This window comes from Dermacentor andersoni, chromosome 8, assembly GCF_023375885.2.
Source record: "Dermacentor andersoni chromosome 8, qqDerAnde1_hic_scaffold, whole genome shotgun sequence".
Classification (NCBI taxonomy): Eukaryota; Metazoa; Arthropoda; class Arachnida; order Ixodida; family Ixodidae; genus Dermacentor; species Dermacentor andersoni.
In genome coordinates this window covers 48446584-48468527 of record NC_092821.1, presented here as the reverse complement: position 1 = coordinate 48468527, position 21944 = coordinate 48446584, and the positions used below count along the sequence as shown (strand labels likewise).

General features: G+C 45.2%; 1 protein-coding gene across 2 annotated transcripts in view; it reads right to left on the bottom strand.

Moving 5' to 3' along the window:
- Positions 1–20818, bottom strand: part of LOC126526161 (monocarboxylate transporter 12-like) — a 33363-nt gene extending 12545 nt beyond the window's left edge. Inside the window, exon 1 of one of the 2 annotated variants that reach the window (XM_050174109.3) lies at positions 20250–20818. In XM_050174109.3, coding sequence (XP_050030066.2) covers positions 20250–20469 — 220 coding nt within the window. In that variant the 5' untranslated portion in view covers positions 20470–20818. The remainder of the gene's footprint in view (positions 1–20249) is intronic. The other variant, XM_055068010.2, reaches the window with a different exon arrangement.
- Between the last annotated feature and the right edge of the window lie 1126 nt (positions 20819–21944).

The window sequence follows — 21944 nt, the reverse complement described above, 5'->3', positions numbered from 1 at the left end:
GCCTTTCCTGAAGCTAAGCTGATTATACAAGAAAAGTTATTTGATTCAAGGTGACGGTAGGTATGAGAAACAATAACACGTTCGAGTAATTTGCAGCATATGCATGTTAGCCAAATGGGTCGATAATTACAGGGCGAGTGCTTGTCACCGAATTTAAATTCGCCAGTGGGATCCTACCATCCTAAGCGGTTAAGGCGACAACGACGTTGAAGATTGGCTTGCGTCCTACGAGCGGGTGAGCGCCCATAACAAATGGGACGACTCGATAAAGCTGACGAACGGGGTTTTCTATCTCGCGGGTATGGCCAATATCTGGTTCAAGAACCTTGAGGCGGATTTCTGAACGTGGTCCGCGTTCAAGGCAGCGTTCACAGAAGTACCTAACCGCCCCGCTGTCCGCAAACTAGGTGCCGAGCAGCGTTTGCGCAACGCGCGCACAGGCATAGGGTGAAACTTGCACCAGTTACAAAGAGGGCGCTGTCGATCTGTGCAAGCGCGTTAACGTCACTATGTCGGAAGGTTACCGAATTACGTCCATCATGGGCTATATTCAGGACAGTCCGCCATTTTCTTCGAGGCCTGAAGTAGGCGCGTTGCCTTTGAAATGGCGCTGTTGGCCCCCTTTGGTTTTCGTAACATGATGAAACTTTCGCGTTACGCCTAAGGAACTGTAATCTAGGCAATGAACATAACGTTCCTGATAAAGGAAAAAAATTTTTCTCCTCAGTAAAAATAAGGCCGCTTGCTCAAAGCGTACGATTATTTCATGGATAACGCTTTTCGCTTCCGTCGTCTTCTGAGTACAAGCCCTGGGGTGCTATGCAGGATGCGCCGAGTTTCTCGTTCACCCGAGTTTTACCCGAGTTTGCTCGACGGCAGTCAGTGAACGGAGATAGCGCGAAACGCGCAAAGGCTGCAGGCAAAAAAATATGTAGACAAAAAGCCGCGTATGACAACATGAGCGCACCCTGCGCGGCACGCTGCTTCCACGTTTCAAGCGCAGACGGCTGCACAACGACACTCGCCAGCGCCGCGTATTGTTATCAACGGATTATCGCAACTTAGCAATACCGTGACTGTCCCGCTGTCTGTCTGCAGACTTGCCGTGGGCCGCTTGCCACGCCTTTCCCGGGCGCGTCAAGGGTGTGCCTCCTCTTTCGGCAACTATCTTTATATCCTCGATCGAATGCGAACAGGGTACATGCGGCGCATTCTTGAACCTACGCTTTGGCTCAAACGAATACGTTAAAATACAACAAATAAAATAACGAACATTTTTATTTCTTTAAGGGTGCGATCTTGTACGCGTTCCAAAATAGAACGGAGGCGGCCCGTTCTTTACGACACGAAATAGGCGGTATGTTCCGTTCCGTTCGTCCGATAGCAGACGACACGGAATGATTGACAGCAGATATCACGTCACAATTGACGTCATGGCGTTCGGCACGGTTCAAATTGACGAATCGTATTTGGCTCGGTGGAACGAACCGCCTCCGTTCTATTTTGGAACGCGTACAAGATCGCACCCTAAGTGTCTGTTTTTCGTTTTGAATGCTAGAAATTTCTGATGACAAACGAAGATCGAGCAAATTATTAAATTTTGCACTTCTTGCCGCGAGTGGCGACAGTGAGGCGAAAGCTTAGAAGCGGATACATTGAAGCGAGTCGCACGCACGAGGCAGTTCATGCGGTGAGAAGTCGCCTAGGGGCGCTACAGTGCTATTCTCCATAATGTCAGTGATCACCCATGGGTGATCACCACTCTTTCTCTATTAGGGGAATAGAAACGCAGCGCCGTGGTACGGCTGTTCATCGCAGGCGCCTTAAGGCCCCCGCTTTACCGACTAAAAACGACACACTAGTCATAAATACGGGATAAACGGCTGTCGCTGCAAAATGGCGGTCCGTAGTGCCCGTAGTGACGCAGTTTAGTGAAAATGTACCAGTTTATCTTTGTGCGCGAAGCCTCGGCGATGCATTGCGAAGAAGTGCGTGCTTCCCATCGACACAATTCATCGCTTGTCATCGCTTGCCCAGTGAAAGTGCCTCTGAGCGCATGTACGCAGTATTAGAGTGTTTTGTGCGCACCAAGGTGCTTGCGGATTACTTATGCTGGAGCCAGCAGCGATCGCAGAAGGATATCGTAACGACACCGCATTTTGGCAGGTGAGGGCTCTTGTGTGCGGTTATGAAATGAGACTTCGAACTGAAGAAGGTGGTGGAACTGTTGAGTGCGCAGTGCTTGTGATGAAGAAATGCCATTGCACTGGGTCTAGAAGCGCGAGCGATTCTCGGACGCTGATCGTGTTTACGACGTTGTGGCTCCGATACATCACCGATGACAGAGCAGCCATCTCAAATGACTGCTGCGATACGCACTCCTCAGCAGCGTCGTCACTCTCGGCGCATCGACGCCTTGCAAGCAGCTACAGTGACGTGCCGATAATTATTTACTGTGCGCTACGTCGCCACAATGCAGGCAATGAAACCGTGCTGTGGGGCCATCTCAGCCCGAGAAGCCAGCGACAGTCAACGCTTTGTTTTTGATAGTAGTGCGCAGTACATCACCGATGACAGTGTGTTGTGGGTGTTTTATGTCGGTGGTGAATATTGTTGATGCCTCTCAGCTCGGCACCGCGTCGCTGTTGCCGAAAGATAAGTTGGGCGTGGCCCAACCGTGGTGGGTGCGCGCACGAGAGTTACATGCCTCGCGCGGGGCGTGACCTCTGGCTTTTATTGATAGGCGAACTCGTGCTAAACTCGTACATCACGAAACCCCCTCCGAGTTCAACTCGGGAACATGGCGGCGGCAGCAGCAGCCTGTGTTATTGCAGCCAGCGGCAGCAAGCGTCAGTATGATCGTCTGGACCCGTTCGCGTACATGACCGCCGTGGAGTTTCAGCGTCATTTTGGCCTGTCGAAGACAGTGCGCTGGCTGTGTGACGAGCTAGGCGAAGACTCTCGTCTGTGGAGACAGCGTGGCGGGCTTCATTCGCTCACCGTTGAAGAGCAAGTCCTCTGCGCCCTCCGTTTCTACGGGACTGGGAGTTTTCAGGGAAGCGTCGGCGCCGAGCGTTACATTGGACGTCATCAAACTATTGTGAGCCTCTGTGTCAGAGATGTCTGATGCGCTTATTGATGCGGCAGTGCGGAAGCGGTGGCTGGCTTTCCCAAAAGACTGCGGCTGAGCGGGCATTTATAAAAAAACGCTTCTTACTTCGCGGAAACATTACGAACGTAGTCGGGTGTGTCGACGCAACGTACGTAGGAATTAAGGTGCCTTCAATGTCAGCGTTACTGTGATTAGCATTGAAGCAATGTCTAGACGCACCATATTGCCAAATTTGTCACTTCTCTGTAGCCGACTTAAATTTTGTGTTTCCGACGTCACACATGCGGCAGCCTATGATACTGACTTTTTCGCTAGTTGCTGACTTTTTACCGATTGTTCTTGTCTATCAGGGTGCCTTCCAAATGGCTCACTTTTTTGGGGAAAGAGGTTAATGAAGTATAAATAGATAAATGCATATCACAAATTGTGTGAAGTACCCTGTGAATGCTAATCTCATAAAGAACTTGGTTTTTTTTATGATTACTTAGTACTTAGTACAAGTTACTTAGTATGCATAATGCTGAATTTTGGTCTCGCGTCATCTATCGGCCACACTATGAAACACCAAGGCATTGCACAATTCGTTGCAGTGCGAGATGCGGATGTTGCTGTGCCTATGCATTTATGGCAAAATGAAAATGTATTGAGAATCTTAGTGTGCTGGCTTGCATGGAGAAAATACTTCAGAGTGTTTGCTGTGTTTACTGTTGGTGCATGTGCCAGTGGTTCAGTGTATTTTTTTGGGGGGGGGCAGCGTTATTCTGTATAGACAAATCGTATATTTTCGTGTCGTAATGGGGCTCTAATTCTTCAGCAGTAGAACAATGCAGATCCAATGCTCTGCAGAACTCGGTGTGCGTGAAGATGCTGTGAACCACCAAGGCAAAATTACATATCGGGAGAAATGTGGTGCAGATGCCAATGAAAAGTGGGTTTTTAACCCGTTATGATAAAAATAAAGATTGCAGAGCGAATAGACCTTTTGTACAGCTTTAGAGCAATGATTACACAATCTGTGACATGCTCAAACGTGTAAAAGCTTGCCGCAATGCCAAAGTAGGATGAGTGATATGCAGCATATTTTGGCATTGAACATGTCTTGTAAATGCTATTTTTATTGTAAGCCTCAAGCCTCGCTGTCACGCCTTTCCCTCCGGCACTCGCTTTACTGAAACGCAGCACTGTCTTTCTATTGGTGTCATGATGATGATGGTAACGGCAGCAGTAAGGCTGGTTAATGCTTGGCCCTTTGATTCCTGCGAGTTTAGTGGTACAGAATATGGCACATGCATACACCTGTGCAGCAAAATTTTATGCTTGCGGTGATTTGTTGGAGAGCTAATTCATGTTGGGACATTTCAAAGATGTGCGCCATTGTGGCTTAATAACTAGATCATTGGTGAGGTTGAAGACTCATTGTATCGGTATAGAAACTTGAAGCTGAATTGCACCATAATTCGACGGGACACAAAGAAGAGAAATACACACAGCAGAACGCTCTGCTGTGTGTGTTACTCTTCTTTGTGTGCCGTCGAATTGTGCGATCCAACTTCAAATAGAGCATTGGGCCTCTTTGGTGCAGGACCGAGGAAGTGTGAGCTATTCGACACCATGCCAGTGCCTTGCCGCACAATTATGGAAGTCTGAAGGTTTGCAAACAAAGCTTTGCTTTCAAATCCACCTGCTCATGTAATACAAGCACTGATTGAAAGAACCATCATACAAAAATAATGGTGAAATGAATGGCCTTTGAAAATTTGTATGTTGACACTAATGACATAGTAGGTGCCACAGCAAACTCGACAGTTGTACTGGACAGAGCACTTTGTTTCCTATGTGAAGCACAAGCTTTCATTACATGCTGTGCAGATAACCAAGTTCAGTTTGTTTTAACGTGGTACACAACATTCACTGTAATCTGTTTTTGATTCTAAAGTGCCAAACACCACCTCTTTTTCGAGGATGTCATGGGAATATTTGGTGAGAACTGTTTACAGCCCCTCATAATGACGTATGGCCAGCCAGCTTTGCTTGGGTGTCTTTATAGATTTCTGTTCCTGATCATTGTGTGCTATCAAGTTGCTAAAGTCTATGCAACCAGTGCAAGGCATTACGTGATTCTATAGTCGGATACAACTTTAGGAGGCCGCAGAATCTGCACTTCAACGGCAGGTGAACACAAGCCTGCACCAATGGGCACACACTCTACACTGACGTCGTGCCGCTGGACGCACTAATACCCGCTCATTGGAGAGGGACTATTTCTTTAGACGTGGAGGCAATCGACTGCTGCGCTTTGGTCATCTGGGCGGGGCCTCTCCTGTCTTGTGAAGTTGTATCCGACTAGAGGATGCCGCTTTTCATACAACACAAAAGGACAAAGTGTACAATTATTTGGCCTATGAAATGGATACATCACAAGTGAGCTATGCATGCGCTTAAGCTGTGTGAAAATTAGTACATGCAAATATATGACATTGTCAAACAATATGTGGTATCGAACATGCATGTAGTGGCACGTTTAAATCGGGAAGTGTTGCATTCATGTGCACAGTCTATAGGTGATAGCATTATTGAGGTCATGCCGTTTCCTGTCTTTTCATTGTGAAATACACACACCGTTCATCTTGTGGCTAATCAACACCCACTGTATTCTTGCACATAGAAAGAACAAACAGCACAATGATGTATATGCTGCATTAGTGTCTTTTTCATTTACACAGTCCAGGTTGTCTTATGTGTTTGCCCATTTTGAAGAGACATCAAGTGCATGTTACAAGTGTCCCAATATGCACAGCACAATGTTTACTGCAATAATTTTATTCATGCTCTTGAATAATAAACAAAATAATAAACTGAAAGCTCCTTTATAAGGTGTGTTCTGGGGGCTCGACTGGAAAACAGTGAGTGCACTGATCCTACTGTTGCAGAGCAGCCCTCTGGACCTTGCCACACTCTCAAGAGCATGTGCCTGGCGCTCGCCTACTGCCACCAGGCGGTTGAGTGCCTCCAGCAGCAGAATGTTTTGCTGCAAAAAAAGTAGATTGTTGGAATGAATGAACCACATATAAACCATTATTTACAAATAAAAATGCTCATTGCACTATTGGTACTAACTGCCCTTGACTGTGGAAGCCTTTAGTGTATGCATAATAAAACAATTTGTCGGGACAACATTGCTTTATTTTTCATAACGGGTTGTATTTTTCAGAGTCAATTCTAATGTTTATTAGTGTGCCAACAGCTGACGTGTCCTCGAACCTTCACGAGCCTCTACTGTCAGCAACACAAACCTATTTTTGTTCACCGCAAAATCAATGGTGCTCCCTACAATCCCGTCTTATGCGAGCTGATTGCATCCTATGCCTACAAACATCATATTTTTGTCCCATTACGCAATTTTCTACCATCCTCGGCTGCAGTTCTCTCTCCTTGACATCCATTCTGTCACGCTTATGTAATCACCTGTTATAAATTGGCAACAAGTGATTGAAGATGTGCATGGCCTGCCCACCGATTCCATTTTTTTTTCTTAATCTCAACTAGCATATCAGTTGCCACGGTTTACTACGCCACTGTCTTCCTGCCTTAATGCTATCTCCAACAATTTTTGTTACTTCGCTTTCTGCACAGTCCTCGACTACTCAAGTTTCTTTGTTAACCTCCAGGTTTATGTCCCATATGGCATAACCGGTAGAATGCAACGATTCTAAACATTTTTAAGGATATCGGTAACTTGGCGATCACGATTCGGTAATGCCTCCCATGTGCTGTTCAACCCATGAAATTTTTGTATATGTTTCCTGCTTTATATCAGTACCTGCTATTGATATTTCACCTGGATAAAGATACTCTTCCATAGATTCTGCGGGCTGAATGTCACTGATGAACTTCTGTTATATCACTAAGTTAGTGAAGGTTACCTTTATTTTTTCCATATTTTCGCGGGCCCACGTACATGTAAAAGCACGAACACTCATTGGCTCTCAATGCCTTTTTTGAACTGGACATTCAGTTCGTTACTACGAAAGTGACTTAATCCGTGCACTATTATTATGCTAAATATCAAACAGTAGAAATATACTTATCTGCAGTTTGTCGATGCCTCCATCACTGTGTTGGTTGCGAGATCCATCGTCGGCACCACCTCCTTGTCGCATCGTAGCTATATCGGCTGTCTTCCTTTTGCACACACTATGCAATATTCGTGACGCTCGCAGTCACGCAGAGTGAAGGAACTCACAGAAGCAGCACCGGATAAGTTGTTTGTTCAAGATTGTGCCGTGAACAGTAGGTGCGCGTTGCGATCTCGCCGAAGCTATTGGCAGTCTTTCGGGGTGCACGGAAAGATTGCTCACGGAGGCACAGAACTATCCAAGAAATAGTGGTAATCGTCGAGCCTGATCACTACATCGCGCACTGCAAGCTCGTTGTACGAGTTTGTTTACACTGGGCCTCTTTGATGTTTAGCCGCCATGCTCGCCCGATGAATGTATGTGATGACGCCACCACAGCGTTCCCTCGTGGTATAATGCGAAGCGTACTAAATTACAAATTAGTCGAATACACATTCAGTGTACATCTTGCAAGCTTTGAAATGCTTTTAAACCACGTTAAACTAACTAATAATGTTGTATTAAATGCATTTGTTTTATAACTCGCTTGTGCGTGTAATGCACTCGGTGGAACGACAAACAAGTGAAAGAAGGCGCGACCATGCACCGACGGTATGATCACGTGAGCCCCAGTTTGTCGACCGCCCAGAAGGCAACGCCCAAGGAATGATAGCCACCCAGAGTGAATCTAGATAAACCAATGAAACTGGAGGCTTCTCGAAAGATAAACTGTGTCTCGGTACCATTTGTGCTTTCATCTTGGGGTGTCGCCAGAGCTCGTGAAGATCCCGAGTTTCGCCAAACTCGGCGCATCCTGCATAGCACCCCTGGTCTGCTTCATTAGACAGCTTTAGAATAGCGTTTGTCGCCTTACGTACGTTAAACATAAGCACCTTTGCGGGACGTTACGGTGCGTGTCCTTTCAAGACTTTTAGTTTACCTTACGGAAACATAAACGTAAGGAAAGCGTTATAAAACTAGGCGCCATCTGGTGCCTCGTGCCAAACGTATCCAAGCCAAGACGATCAATTAGCAACCACCGTGCTGTTGCTATGTGGATGCATCTCGTTAAGCGTACGGGCGCCAGAATCGCTGAACGATCTCAGACAATGGACGCGCTATGCGCTCATAACTAACGCTTCAGGTGAGTTTAGAGAAAGCGAAAGCTCATTGAATAATTGCTGGTGATTGCTGGTGCCACACTGGTGGCAGCAGTTGCGAGCGTGCACGAGGGAGCCTCTGGCATTCCTGCTAATAAGCATCTGCTATTCCCTACACAGATATCACAAGGAGCGCGGATCCGGCGACACAGCGTCCTGCGGTTTGCTTCTGCGCATGGTCCAGAGGACTCGGGCCTGATCACCGAACTGAAGTTTGCTTCTGCGCATGGCCCAGCGGACTAAGGCCTGATCGCCAACCTCTGCGCAGTGAGGCACCGTCACTTCCGTCAGCGGCAGCACCGTCTACTTCTGAGCCTATATATACGCAACGCGCCCAGGTCATCGACACTGGTGGCAGCAGTTGCGAGCGTGCACGAGGGAGCCTCTGGCATTCCTGCTAATAAGCATCTGCTATTCCCTACACAGGTGGGCTTTGGTTCTCATTTTTTCCTAACTCTTGCATATCGCAACTGCTGCCACTATTACAGTTTTTGTCTCTGTGCTTTGTATCCATCATGCCCTCAAATGCTGAACTCGCGAAGCGTCTTGATGCGCTAGAAAGTGTTCTGCAGGGAAAACTGGCTACGGTGGCTCAACAAGTTCTGGCGAGCGTTAAATCGAAGATGGCCACTGAACCAGAAACGTTTGATGGTAACTTCAAGAAAGACTTGGAGGAATTGCAGGGAAGCCTGGCTTACTTGAATGAAACTGTTGAGGAACTGAAGTCTGAGAACGAGAAACTGAAGATTACAAACGTGGCACTTACAACTAGAAACGCAGCCTTGGAACAGAAAGTAAGTGAGCTAGAGCAATACTCGCGCAAAAATAATGTTGAACTCAAGGGTGTACCCTGCACTCAAGGCGAAGACTGTGTGGTGATTCTTCAGGCTGTTGGAAGTAAAATTGACTGCCCGGTATCGAGGGACGACATCGAAATTGCCCATCGAGTGCCATCTGTCTCAAGCACGAAAAATTTAATCGCAAGGTTCACCTCGAGGGCAAAGAAAGCAGAATTCGTAAGCAAGGCGCGTAAGGCGCGTCTACAGACTCGAGACGTAGGCTTTCATGGAACTGAGTCTAAGCCGATTTACGTCAACGACCATCTGACACAGGAAAACAAAAAGATATTTTTGAAAGCTCTATCTTTGAAAAAAGAAAATCACTGGCAGTTCCTATGGACTGACTACTGCCTAATCAAGGCAAGGAAGAACACTGACAGCAGGGTTTTTCGAATTCGAAACGAGGCAGATCTCGCGATTTTCACTAACCATGCGTAATAGCACTTTTCTTCTTCCAACATGGCTTACGTTGAATCAAACGAACTGGCATCGTTGTTGTCAAATCCCAGCTGCTCAGCTATTCATTTCAATGCAAGAAGTCTGAAAAAACACTATGATGAGTTTCACCTGCTGTTATCATCGATCAATATTTCGTTTTCACTGGTTTGTGTAACAGAGACATGGTTAAGCGATAGCGATAAGAATTTGTTTTGATTTCCATCATACACTCAGGAATATTGTCATCGCGTGTCATCCAACCACGGCGGTTCCGCAATCTTTATTTCACAAGATATAGTGTATAAACGCCGGATAGATTTAAATCTTAGTATGCCCGATTGCGAAGCAGTATGGATTGAAATCAATAATTCATGTTTCAATACCGGTGAAAAAAGCACTGTATTTGGCTGCATCTACCGATCACCGAGCTCTAGTATAAACAAGTTTTGCTGCGCTCTAGATGAAATCTTGCACACTGTTTCGAATGAAAACAAGAACATGGTTATCATGGGAGACATAAACATCAATCTTCTGGATGAGAACTGCACTTACAGCAGAGAATACATTAGCATCTGTCATGGATACGGTATCGAGTCGTTGTTACAACTACCCACTAGGTGCGTCTCTAACTTGACTACTCTCATCGATCATGCACTAACAAACCTGCTTTATCCCCCTAAAGCTTTTATCGTACGAAGCAACATAACCGACCACTTTCCAATTGTGCTTCTTTTCCACGTCTTAATCAAGCCATGGAAACTCTGTACACTAAACCCAGGTTTGACAAAGAACATTTCATAGAGCTAGTTAACAGTTCAGATTGGTCGCGCGTAACATCATTAAATGACGCTGAAGCCTCATATACTGAGTTATCTGGCACAATTAAAGCTTGTATATCCTCAGCAACAACATTAGTTAAGTGCCGTAAACATTTTGCCTCCCCATCAAACCCTTGGCTTACACCAGGATTGTTGAAGAGCATGCGCAAGAAAGAAAACCTCTATCGTAAATGCAAACATAGACCATTTAACCAATCCCTTAAGCTTCGGTACAAGAAGTTTTGCACCTTACTGACATATCTACTTAAACAAGCAAAGAAAACTTACTTTGAAAATGTAATAAATGAAACCGGGAACGATTCTCGGAAACAGTGGCAGATACTTAATGCGTTTCTGAATAAGAATCCTACTAGGAATAGAATAACGAAAATTAAAGAAAAAGACTGCACACTTACAAACCCTGAAGATATTGCATGCGCATTCAGCAACTTTTTTGGTACTGTGCCTGATATCCCTGGGGGCAATGACACTCACATGCCACGCTTGACACAACACTCATTTTATCTGTTCCCAACTACACCCAGTGAAGTTCGAGCAACAATTATGAATCTTAAAAATTGCAGTCCTGGTTTAGATTCCATATGCTCGTATCATAACAAAGAAATTGTTGACAGCATATGTGAAGCTTGCAGTCACGTTGTCAATTTATTCTTTAAAACTGCCGTTTTTCCTAGTGACTTGAAAAAGTCAAAAATAATTCCTGTGCACAAAAAAGGAGACATCACCTTACTAGCAAACTACAGGCCCATATCTATTTTGCCGTGTTTCAGTAAAGTGATAGAAAAACTATTAGCACAGCGCCTATCTAATTACTTGGACAAGTTCCAATTATTAACACCAAGGCAGTTTGGTTTTCGTGCTGGATATTCTACTAACCTAGCTTTAATCACCCTCACTGACAAGATAAAAGCTGAAATTGAGGGGGGCAGATTCGTAGGATCTGTATTTATCGATTACTCGAAGGCATTCGATTCCATTAATCACAACATTCTCTTTACTAAACTCAGCGCATATGGCATAACAGGTCCATCTTTGGAACTACTGCGGAGCTATTTATACGACAGACAGCAACAGGTTTGCATTTCAGGAGTGCTGTCTGACACAAAAATAATTAATACTGGCGTTCCACAGGGGTCCATACTCGGTCCCCTCTTATTTCTAATCTTCATTAATGATTTCCCCAACTGCCTAACTTCTACAGAATGTCTTTTGTACGCGGACGACACCACTATTTACACCTCACATAACGACATCTTTACGCTAACCGAGCTTTTAAATGATGAACTACATAATGTCAGTAGTTGGTGCAAAAAAAAAAATAAATTGCTGATTAATCCTCAGAAAAGAAAGTTTGTGGTTTTTAGTTCACACAGTAAACCTCGACATAACCTTCTACCACTGTACATAGCTTCTCACCCAATATTACCATCTAATGAGTGCTCATTTTTAGGTGTTCAATTAGACCCCTTTCTAAAGTTTAATTTGCATGTCAGCTTCATAAAAAAGAAAGCTGCCTATGGTATCAGGGTGCTTTTAAAGGCCAGACAGTACTTTCAAAAGCACACTCTCCTAACATTGTATTATGCCTTCATTTATAGCCATTTAAATTACTGTATCAGTTCTTGGGGTCTTACATATCGCTGTCATATAGCTCCCTTGCAGCACATCCAAAATAACGCGGTCCGTATCATCGCTTCAGCTCCTTATAACGCTCATGTTACCCCCATCTTCAGTGAGTTAAGTATCCTCACTATAAATAAAATTATCTGGTACAACCACAGCATCATTATTTACCGCCTTCTTCAAAACCCACAAAACATTATGTCATTGGCAGGAATAGTCTTGCTAATCCTAACACTACCAGGTTCTCTTTACAAAATAACCTTTTACTTCCAAAATCACGCAGCAACTATGGCAAACTAACTGTTGGTTTTGCTAGTGTGAAAATGTGGAATAATTTACGTACTCACGTGAAATCCTCACCTACATTATCGTCGTACCAACGTTCACTGAGAGCTTATATTAATACCCTGTAAACTGCATCTATTCTTTGAAGTATGTTTATGTTGCTTATTATGTAATTTCTTTTATGTTGTGATGAGTTGCCATAGGTTTTATTACTTTAACACTGTATAAATTGTGTAATCCATTCTTTGCTTATAACCGCAACTGACGCCTTTTTATTTATATATTATTATGTAACTAAGAACAAGAGGTCCCGCTGCAGTTTATAACTGTGGGACCTCTTTCTGTATAACTTCTACTGCATATATGTACTACTAATGAATGAAGCAATAAAACTTGAAACTTGAAACGCGAGTGCAAGCGTATAGCCATCACGAGAATTCACGCGGAAGCCATGGGTGCCGCCATGTTCGACAACGCTATTTCTTAGCGTCCGTAAACATTACAGACGTTAAACACTCCAAATAACACACGTCGTCATAGCGCACGTAAACCGCAGAAACCCAGTAACGTTTCGAGCATGCGCAGTGAGGACGACGCTATTTACGTGCGCAATGATTTTACGTTTGGTTCTAAACGCTAAACTAAAACACTATTATTAGAAAGTTTTAGTACTGCGTCATGACGATACGTACGCAGCACGCAAGTACTTTGCGGAACGTAGGAGCGCGTATCGCGTTGTGGCTTTTAGTACTTAAGCGGGCGAGCGTTAGACGCCGGGCACGTCGGAGCGCATTGGCCGCGTCCTACAGTACGTCGAGCCGTCAGTCGAAATAGACGCTGTTGATCTCGCTAACTTGATGCAACGAGTGGGCGCGTTCCCGCTTCGTCGAACTATATTCAGGCCTTTAAAAAAATCTACTTTTCATGCGGATGAGATGCACGAATCACATCGAGCAAAATAAAAACCGAGTACTAGCTTTCTGAGGCTGGCACGGTCGTTCGCGACGAACTGAGCCAAAAGCAGGTCGAGCCTTTCGTGCAAACCGCACATACTGAACACTTTCTCAAAAGCAATGTTTCTATTTTTGTTATGCATTCCCACCGTGGAGGATCTGGGAATGGCTTCTGCGCGTTCACTTCACACAGCAAAGCCAAATCGTAGGCCATTGAAAAGTACAGCCTTCCGCTGGTCGCCTTTCACGCTACCATTTTGGGAAACTCTTTTGTCTCGCGCTCTCCCGAACAAACGAGAACCACAAGAGCAGCACGCAAGGCTCCCTACATACGCACGCAAGAATCGTATGCGTGCGTTCGCAGCAGCCGCGTACGCATCACGTACCGATCGTGTTGCGTTCTGCACATGCGCACTTTGCATAAGTAGTGATCTGCGTACGCTACGTACGCAGTACTAAAAGCGCCTATTAGCTACGTTGCGTGTCCCAGAGAGACGGAATGGGCCGTCGTATATTGGCGCCAACGCACTTGTTTCCTGCCATGAGACAACATACGCGACCTACCGGTGGTGAAGAGCGTTCGTTCTTGGCCGCCTTATCGCTATCTCGTGAAGTGCAAGTGACCTAGCCCGACTCGTCTGGCTGACAAGCGGCCGAATATCGCTGATAGCGTTGCGCGCACCAGAGCTACTCGCTTGCGCGATGCAAGTGCCGGCGCTTCCATCTCCTGTTCACTTTGCTCATTACTCGCACCACGGTAGGAAGCATCTTGTCTTTTCGTACATTTTTTTTTATAAATTAAAAATCCGCCATTGTCATAACTTGTGATGATGCGAAGAGTAATTAACCTTGATTACAATAGAGACGCAGCAGTGAATGGTTGAAAACGTCACCGAAGGTTTGCATTGTTCAACCTGTATTATTTTTAGTAAATGCTTCTTTTGAGAAATGATGGGCCAAATCACAAATGCCAAGGCCACCCGGCAGGATGCAAATGCTATGAGCACGCCTTATGAACAAAATATTTTCATGGGTCCAAACGACAAGGAAAACGCGCCGATACGCATGCCTCTTGGCTACCATTGCGTGTAGCTGCTCATTAGCACAAATCGCGCGGTTCGTGGCCATGAAGGAAGGAAAACATCAGGAGGGGGCATTGCGCAACGCGATTCAAGCCATACCTTGAGGCCCAACACATGATTGCACGTCAAAGTGCGCGGTTGGTTTTAGTGTTTCCGCTCTGAAGGCAGAGCCACAGCAGGGCCGCAGAAGAAGCGGGCAGCGAAAAATAACTACAGGCATAGCCAGTGGGAACCCAATGCTTCAGCAAATATCGATTCTTGCTCCGTGATCGCGACGTACGATGTCATGTGTTGGGCCACCACTGAACAAAGGTATAGGTTTCACGGAGCGTTCGCTTGCCAAGGCTGGCTGCGTGACGTAATACTCTCTCCTAACTTTTTCCTTTTTCGATGCTTGTATCACCAGAAATTATGGCGGGAAATCTCTGCAATTCAAGACCAGCGCAACGTCACGCAATGTCAAATTGACGTTTATGAAAGGGCCCTTCCTGTGACGCTCCTCATGGGATATTCCTTCAGCCAACCAGCAAGCTGACATAACGGCTATCTTAGACAGCCACCACATATTCCCGAAATTGCTGTTGTATGGCACGGGATTCTGCGTGCTACCGCTCACTTTCTTTTTATAGCGCTAACGTCGCAATATAGTTGCCAAGGACCAGAAAAAAGTATCAGTTGAGAAAGTTTGCAGCTCCACGTCACGTTTCGTCTTCTTGTAGAAAACGCAAGATTGCATTTCGCAACACTTCCGCTTGCCGACACAAATTTCAATACACGTGTCCTCTCGACAGCCAGTCAGAGAGTCAACGTGGCAGAAAATGGCGGCCGTGCACCCACCGTGCGTGTCGAGAATAGAGCTCCATGAAAGGAATTGATGACGACGCCTTCCAAATGCTACTGGCCAATAACCCGAACAGAGTTGTTGACGTTATTACCCTTATGTCAGAGCTACGACGAGCTACGGAAGCAGCGAACCTTGACGAGGCCTCCTTTTACAAGCGATGTGTCGATGTCAAGCCTGGCTATTGGTTCCGACCAAGTGTCGCTGATCACGCAGATCAATGCCTTTGTTCGCGACAAAGTCGCACGACAGCTGCCCTCGTTCCCTTCACCATGTTACCGGCCAGTCCTTTGTAATCCACTCTATGTAATCTCATTCATAGGGAAGTCACTGATGCACTGCTGTTGCTCGCCAGCAGCCGCTTTTGGCCGCTTCGCTCACTTATGCAGCGGCAGCTGCAAGGACCAGCCAAGAGCCGATGCCATCTTTTCAGCAGCCGGTGCGTCGCCCTCCTACTCCCGTCGCCTGGGTCAGCCTTCCAGTTGCGAACCGGGGCGCACGCACGGCAGTCGGTGCATATATGCTTTTCATGTAGGTATGCCGGATATGTCGCAAGGTTCTGCCGCCACGTGCACAATTATCTACTACACTGAACCACACTGGCACAATGAACTGACAGTGATCTACGGGTGCGTCTTCAGCCGTCCGAGCCTAATCCACATTACACTCCATCAGACCTACCGCCAAATCGCAGTCGGACTGATCGTTTTCGCTTCGACCAGTGGGGCTCACCATCCCTGCTTCACCGGTGGCATTCACCCATGTGTCGGCGGCCCGTATCCAACGACGAGGGAACCTAGGCTACGCCGCTCCAGAGGCAAGAACTGCGCATCTTTCTAAATACCCAAGTCCTCGTTTCCTACCGGCTAAGGTAAGGTTGAAGGTGCCGCTACAGTCGCTGTTGTTGAAGTCGGTGGAACTGTTTCTGTTATGGACACCAGATTTTGCCGATCACTGCTTAAGGACACCATGTCTGTTTCTGGATTGTCGCTTCTGACTGCAACTGCTCAACCGTAGCGTGTAGAGCCCGTGTGCTGATTCATGGCGTTATGTACACCCGTGAGCAAAAGTATACGGACCAGGGATTGCGCGATAAAGCCGATTTTTTCGTCTGCCTGCGAATGCAGCTTGAAATTGAGGACTGCAGTCCAGGCTTGGCTTTGCGAACTTTCAAGTGTACTCGTCAATTTGAGTTTATGCATGTTAATTACAAATAATTTTTTTTTTTGGATCCCTGTGGTCCGTATACTTTTGCTCACGGGTGTAAACCATACAGTTTGTAGTTATCTCGTCGTGCTTACAAGTAAGTATTGTAGGATAGGAGCCCAGTCGCCCAAGCTGGTAGGCAACTTGGGCGACTGGTTGGCGTAGCAGACTAGATAGATAGACAGATAGATAGATAGATAGATAGATAGATAGATAGATAGATAGATAGATAGATAGATAGATAGATAGATAGATAGATAGATAGATAGATAGATAGATAGATAGATAGATCTCTATATCTATACAAAGCATCATACTGAAAAGTAACCCCAGTGCCCCGGTTCCACCAAACGAATCTTGCGCACTATTAAATAACACATTTTCTCCATGTTTCACAACAAATACTGCGGTCACCCTTCCCGACGTACCTTCCCTCGAATTCCCATTGATGGGTGATATCATCATTGACTTGGAGGGAACTTCTAAACTCGACGAAAACGCTAATATATCATCCTGCGCTGGTGTTGACGACGGTATTAACAAGTCGTTGAAACACACCAATACTTACTTTTTCCTTAAGCTATCCTATAGTTTTACCCAATATTTGCAGACAGGCACGCTCCCCGATGACTGGAAGGTAGCCAAGTTGGTTCCAGCACACGAGACTGGTGATGTTTGCATTCCTTTAAATTACAGTGCCATATAATTAACATCTATTCTACGCAAATTGCTTAAACATATTATCCATTCTACTCTCGTCAGTCGCCTTGAATACAATTTCTTTTCTTTTAGAGACAATTAGTATGGTTTTTTGAAGAAATCATTTTTGTGAAACGCAGTTAATCGCTTTTACTAATGACATTTTTGCAGCTGTGCATCGTTCCTCCGTCGTTGATTGTACACTCATTGATCTCGCTAAAGTATTTCATACTGTGTCTCATACTCTGCTGCTTTTTAAACTTCGTAAACTAAGCATAAATGATGCCGTATTCAAATGGATTGAATGATTTGCACGTGATCGCACTTGGTACTAGACAGTTAAGGACCATAACTCTAATCTTTCATCAGTCACATCGGGCGTTCCCAAAGAATCTGTCCGGGGAACTCTCCTCTTCCTAAGCTATATTATTAATCTTCTTGAGCCGCTCGCTTGTACGCGTTCGAAAAGCCAACGTTCGGTTTCGCTTCACGCGATTCGCCTAGATTGGCATAGGTCGCGATATAGACGTGGCCTAGGACAATAGCGTCAGGAGAAACCGAACGTCGGCTTTTCGAACGCGTACAAGACAGCGGCCATGCTTGCGTAAGATCATCCATCAGGCTGTCCGCTGACGACTGTGTTATATACAGCAAAATTTCTAAGCCATCTGATAGTAATATTTTTCAGAATTACAAGAATAGAATTTCTCCATGGTTAGACACTTGGTTCATGCAACTAAATATATCCAAATGCAGAGCAATGAACGTAACTCGACTTCATTCCAAAGCTCACTCGCATCCGTATGTTATTTTTTTTCTCTTGAAATGAATATTAGGAGAGGTTGGCGCCTTTATCGTGGCAAATGCTACTCCTTGTCTCTCGACAAAGGAAACAAATTTGCGTAAAAAGGGACCATAGCGACACACAATGTGACACTCAGTAGAAGACTGGATGAATAAAAATATACTGTCCAACAGTACATGAAACGCAAAGTGTTGTGCATGAGTTCAGTACACGTATGCATTATAAAGTCAGATATTCTGAACAGCCAAAACATACAACACTTGTAATATACTGCAAGTACAGAACAGAATTATACATATTGCGTAAAAGTTTGTCTCTGTATATTCTGTATATGAGTACCTTGACGTACACATCAGTAGTGACCTCCCATAGAAAACCCACATCGAACACATATCTAAGAATGCTAATTGCGTGCTTATTTTCTTGGCCATAATTTTTCACTTTCTCCGGTCGCCTTGAAATTACGTCTGTATAAAACTGTCGTTCGAACTAATATCTAATATGCGTATTCCGTATGGGACCGTAGCATAACGCATTGATGAATACTTTAGAGCCTGTTCAGAATCATTCTACCAGTTGCATTTTGAATAACTACTCTCGTGCATCTAGTGTCACACTTATGAAAAGAACCTTATGCCTTCAAGATCTTTCCATGTGGCGTCATCTTTTGAGGCTTTCCACTTTCCACAAGATATATTATGCAGACGAATCACTGCAACAAAGTCTCTTCACTACTCCAAATTACGCGTCATCGTGCATTAATCACCGATTCAAAGCAGGCACTCGAAATTGCAGAAGTAATAAGTATTTGTATTCTTTCCTCCCCAAGATCAGCTCAGACTGGAACCACCTGCCCGCCTGCATCGTTTCTATTCCGGAACCTGAGTCTTTCAAATCTGTGGTTCTTAATCAATTATGTTAAATATTATCTGTAACAATTCAACGGCCCCGATAGTAACCAAATGAATAGACGAAAGCTTCGAAAAGTGTGTAAGTTTCCTAAGAATGGTGATCACACCGGAATGCGATGCTGGGCTGGTTCCCTCATACTTGAAATGTCAATAGTATTAGGATGTTAAACATTTCAATGGCAATAGCTATCAAACAAAAGCAAAAATGAAAAGTGGCGAGTTGGGATAAGTAGACCTTTTTGAAATGCAGCGCGAGGGAACAGAGTACAACAGAAGACAAGGGAAACATACAATCTCTATACTCCACTGAATTTTATTAGGAATCGAGAGTTTAAATAAATATTAGAATTTACGTGCGAAACATTTCTTTCAAGAAAAACGAAACGCCATTAGCCGATCGCAATTGTCACACACACACAAAAACACAGAACATCATCAGAAGTGCGAACGGCATCATTTGCAACCGATGTAGGCAATCATAGCCGGCTGTAGGAGAACAAAAGACTAAAACACGCGTCTGGTGATTTGCCAATAAAATATGCCTTCCCTCCCTCCCTTCTGACATCGCGATGTCCAAACAACACCCTGGTTCCGTTGAACAGCGGCTTGCAGCTGCACTGTTATCCCCGTGTGCAGTTGGTTTTCTTAGCCAGAAACAGATTTAGTCTGGTTTGTTTCCTGGTGCGGAAAGAAGTAGAAAGGCACAAAGCAGGTGGTTGCCAAGTCGAGCCCATCAAAATGTTTGTTCCGTCTAGTTCATCCCGATTACTTGTGATCGGCATTACATTTACTTGTGATTGGCACTGCATAAGACAAACTAGCCGATGATTCATTGTGCAGCTACTGCCTAAAATTTCTTGCGTGTTCACACCTCGTACAGCATTGTTGGCGCCCACGGCGTTTCAACAAATTGCCGTGCTGTTTCGGTATTGCGATGTTGGGGCAAGGGAGCAAGTAGAGGAGTGTTTTACCGGTAGGCTTTTGTACGCCTACACCCGGCTGACATTTTCTATCTGAATCGCAAATGATGTTCACATTTCTAATGAAATCATATATTTTGTGAAAATGGCAGTTCTTTTGAGTTTTGTAGTTTTCCAAGAAATAAATATTCGGCTAGTGCGTGCGTACTTCTCGTATTTTTTTAAGCTTTGCTTTGCTGATAAAATTTCAGCTAACAGGGAAGGGATTGCGTGTCGGCGTCGTCCGCTCTTGTGTTCAGTTTTGGCGCTGCAGTTCGAAATAGTCAAACTACAGTTTACTTTACGGATCAAATAAGTGCCGTGAGAACGTTTCGGACAATAATCTGACTTGAGAAAAGAAAGTTGCCTAGTCATCACCTACCTCCCATAACCATGATTGTACCCGCCAGGGACACCGGCCATGAAGCCTCCGCCCTGGTTACCCCGAATGTCTCGACGATTCCGTAGAAGAAGATGCCACCTATTCGGATCGTCGCCATGCTGAAAAAAAGCACCCAGGAACAGAACAAGGCGGTAATCCAGCTCCACCGAGAGTCGACTCCAAATAGAGGGTCATCCTTCAGCCGGCGTACACAAACCATCACGCTTGGCACTGGTACGGTGATGGCGACTATTTCCAACCTTGGGGTACTTCAGCGTAGTCGCCTCTTTGATGAACTTCCCAGAAAAGAATGGCCTATACGCTCAGTGTTTGCGGTTGATTAGCAGTATTTACATAATAATAAATGGTTATCCTCGAGCATTGTCGTCGAACTATTTATACATGCTTACTCGACTTTGGCGGACATAAATTGTGTTTCGTGCTCTGCGGCACAAATGCGGCCAGCATGTTTACTCCACTCACGCTTTTTGCAGATGTCCGTGGGGCACTGTTGCGCGGAGGACGCGCATAACAAGCAGTTTCCCACCCGACAACTCGAAGTCGAGCGATAAACTTACTCAAGGGTAGATGCCACGTGCTGGCTCACCTTCATCGCTGTCGTTGGCACTTTCCCAAAGGAAGAAAAATAACGCAAGGAGTGCCACAATCAAGAGAATGACGCTGCTGCCAAAGAAGATAGTACATTCATGACGGTCCGTGCTGGGAGAAAAAAAAAACTCACAAGGTGGTTATGACCCTGTAACTCGAATGTGTAAGAGTCAGCTTTGCTGAGGGCTGGGCATTCCCGTTCCCAAACTCTAGATCGCCTAATCGTTAGAGAGTTTGAAGGTCCTGATTCATTTATAGTAATTCAGTCTAGAGAATGTTTTTATATCATTCTCGTTTAAACTACTAAGCTCCTCTGTGATGCTCGAGTGCTTCGTGGCTTTTTAGGTATGCACTCCCGCTGCCGAACATGGTATGACTTCGACGGCATAGCATCGGCGAGAAGACGATCCTGATATGGCAACAGTACAATGACGACAGTGTGATCACGACATTATGAGGACAACAGGATGACGCCGTGTGTAACGAGTGCATGACAACGATGGTTTGATGACGACTGTGTGACAAATTTGTGACGCCGATGGCCTAACGATAACAGTACGACGGAGCTGGAGTGACCACAATATAGAACGATCACGACATCAGCATCGCAAAGTAGGAGTGACGACGACTGTACGACGACGACGCAATGATGACAATGGAATAACAACAGTGCCACATTTACGAATAAATGACAGCAGCATGATCAAAAAGAATGACGAAGACCTAATCAGGTCAATAAAAGGGTGAGCGGTGCAATGGCCGGGTACCCCACCTGCGATACCCGGAAGGCAAAACAATGAGGCGGGTCACAGGGAGCCCGAAAACCGAGCTTTGTGTCATCCTGACCAAACTGTCCTCTCTCATTCCTGAACGTTGGCGAGTCAGCGCGTGCTCTTCAACCCGTAGAAACATAGATTCTGGCGCGCTGCCAAAATCTGCACCTGCAAATGGTGCCAACAGCGCGAAACTGACGAACGAGTTAAAAAATGCACTGCTGTCAAAACTCTCAGTTTAGTGTATCAGGTACGAAGAAAAATACACCGACCAAAATTAACAAATTATTGCCACGCAACGACCTACTTGTAG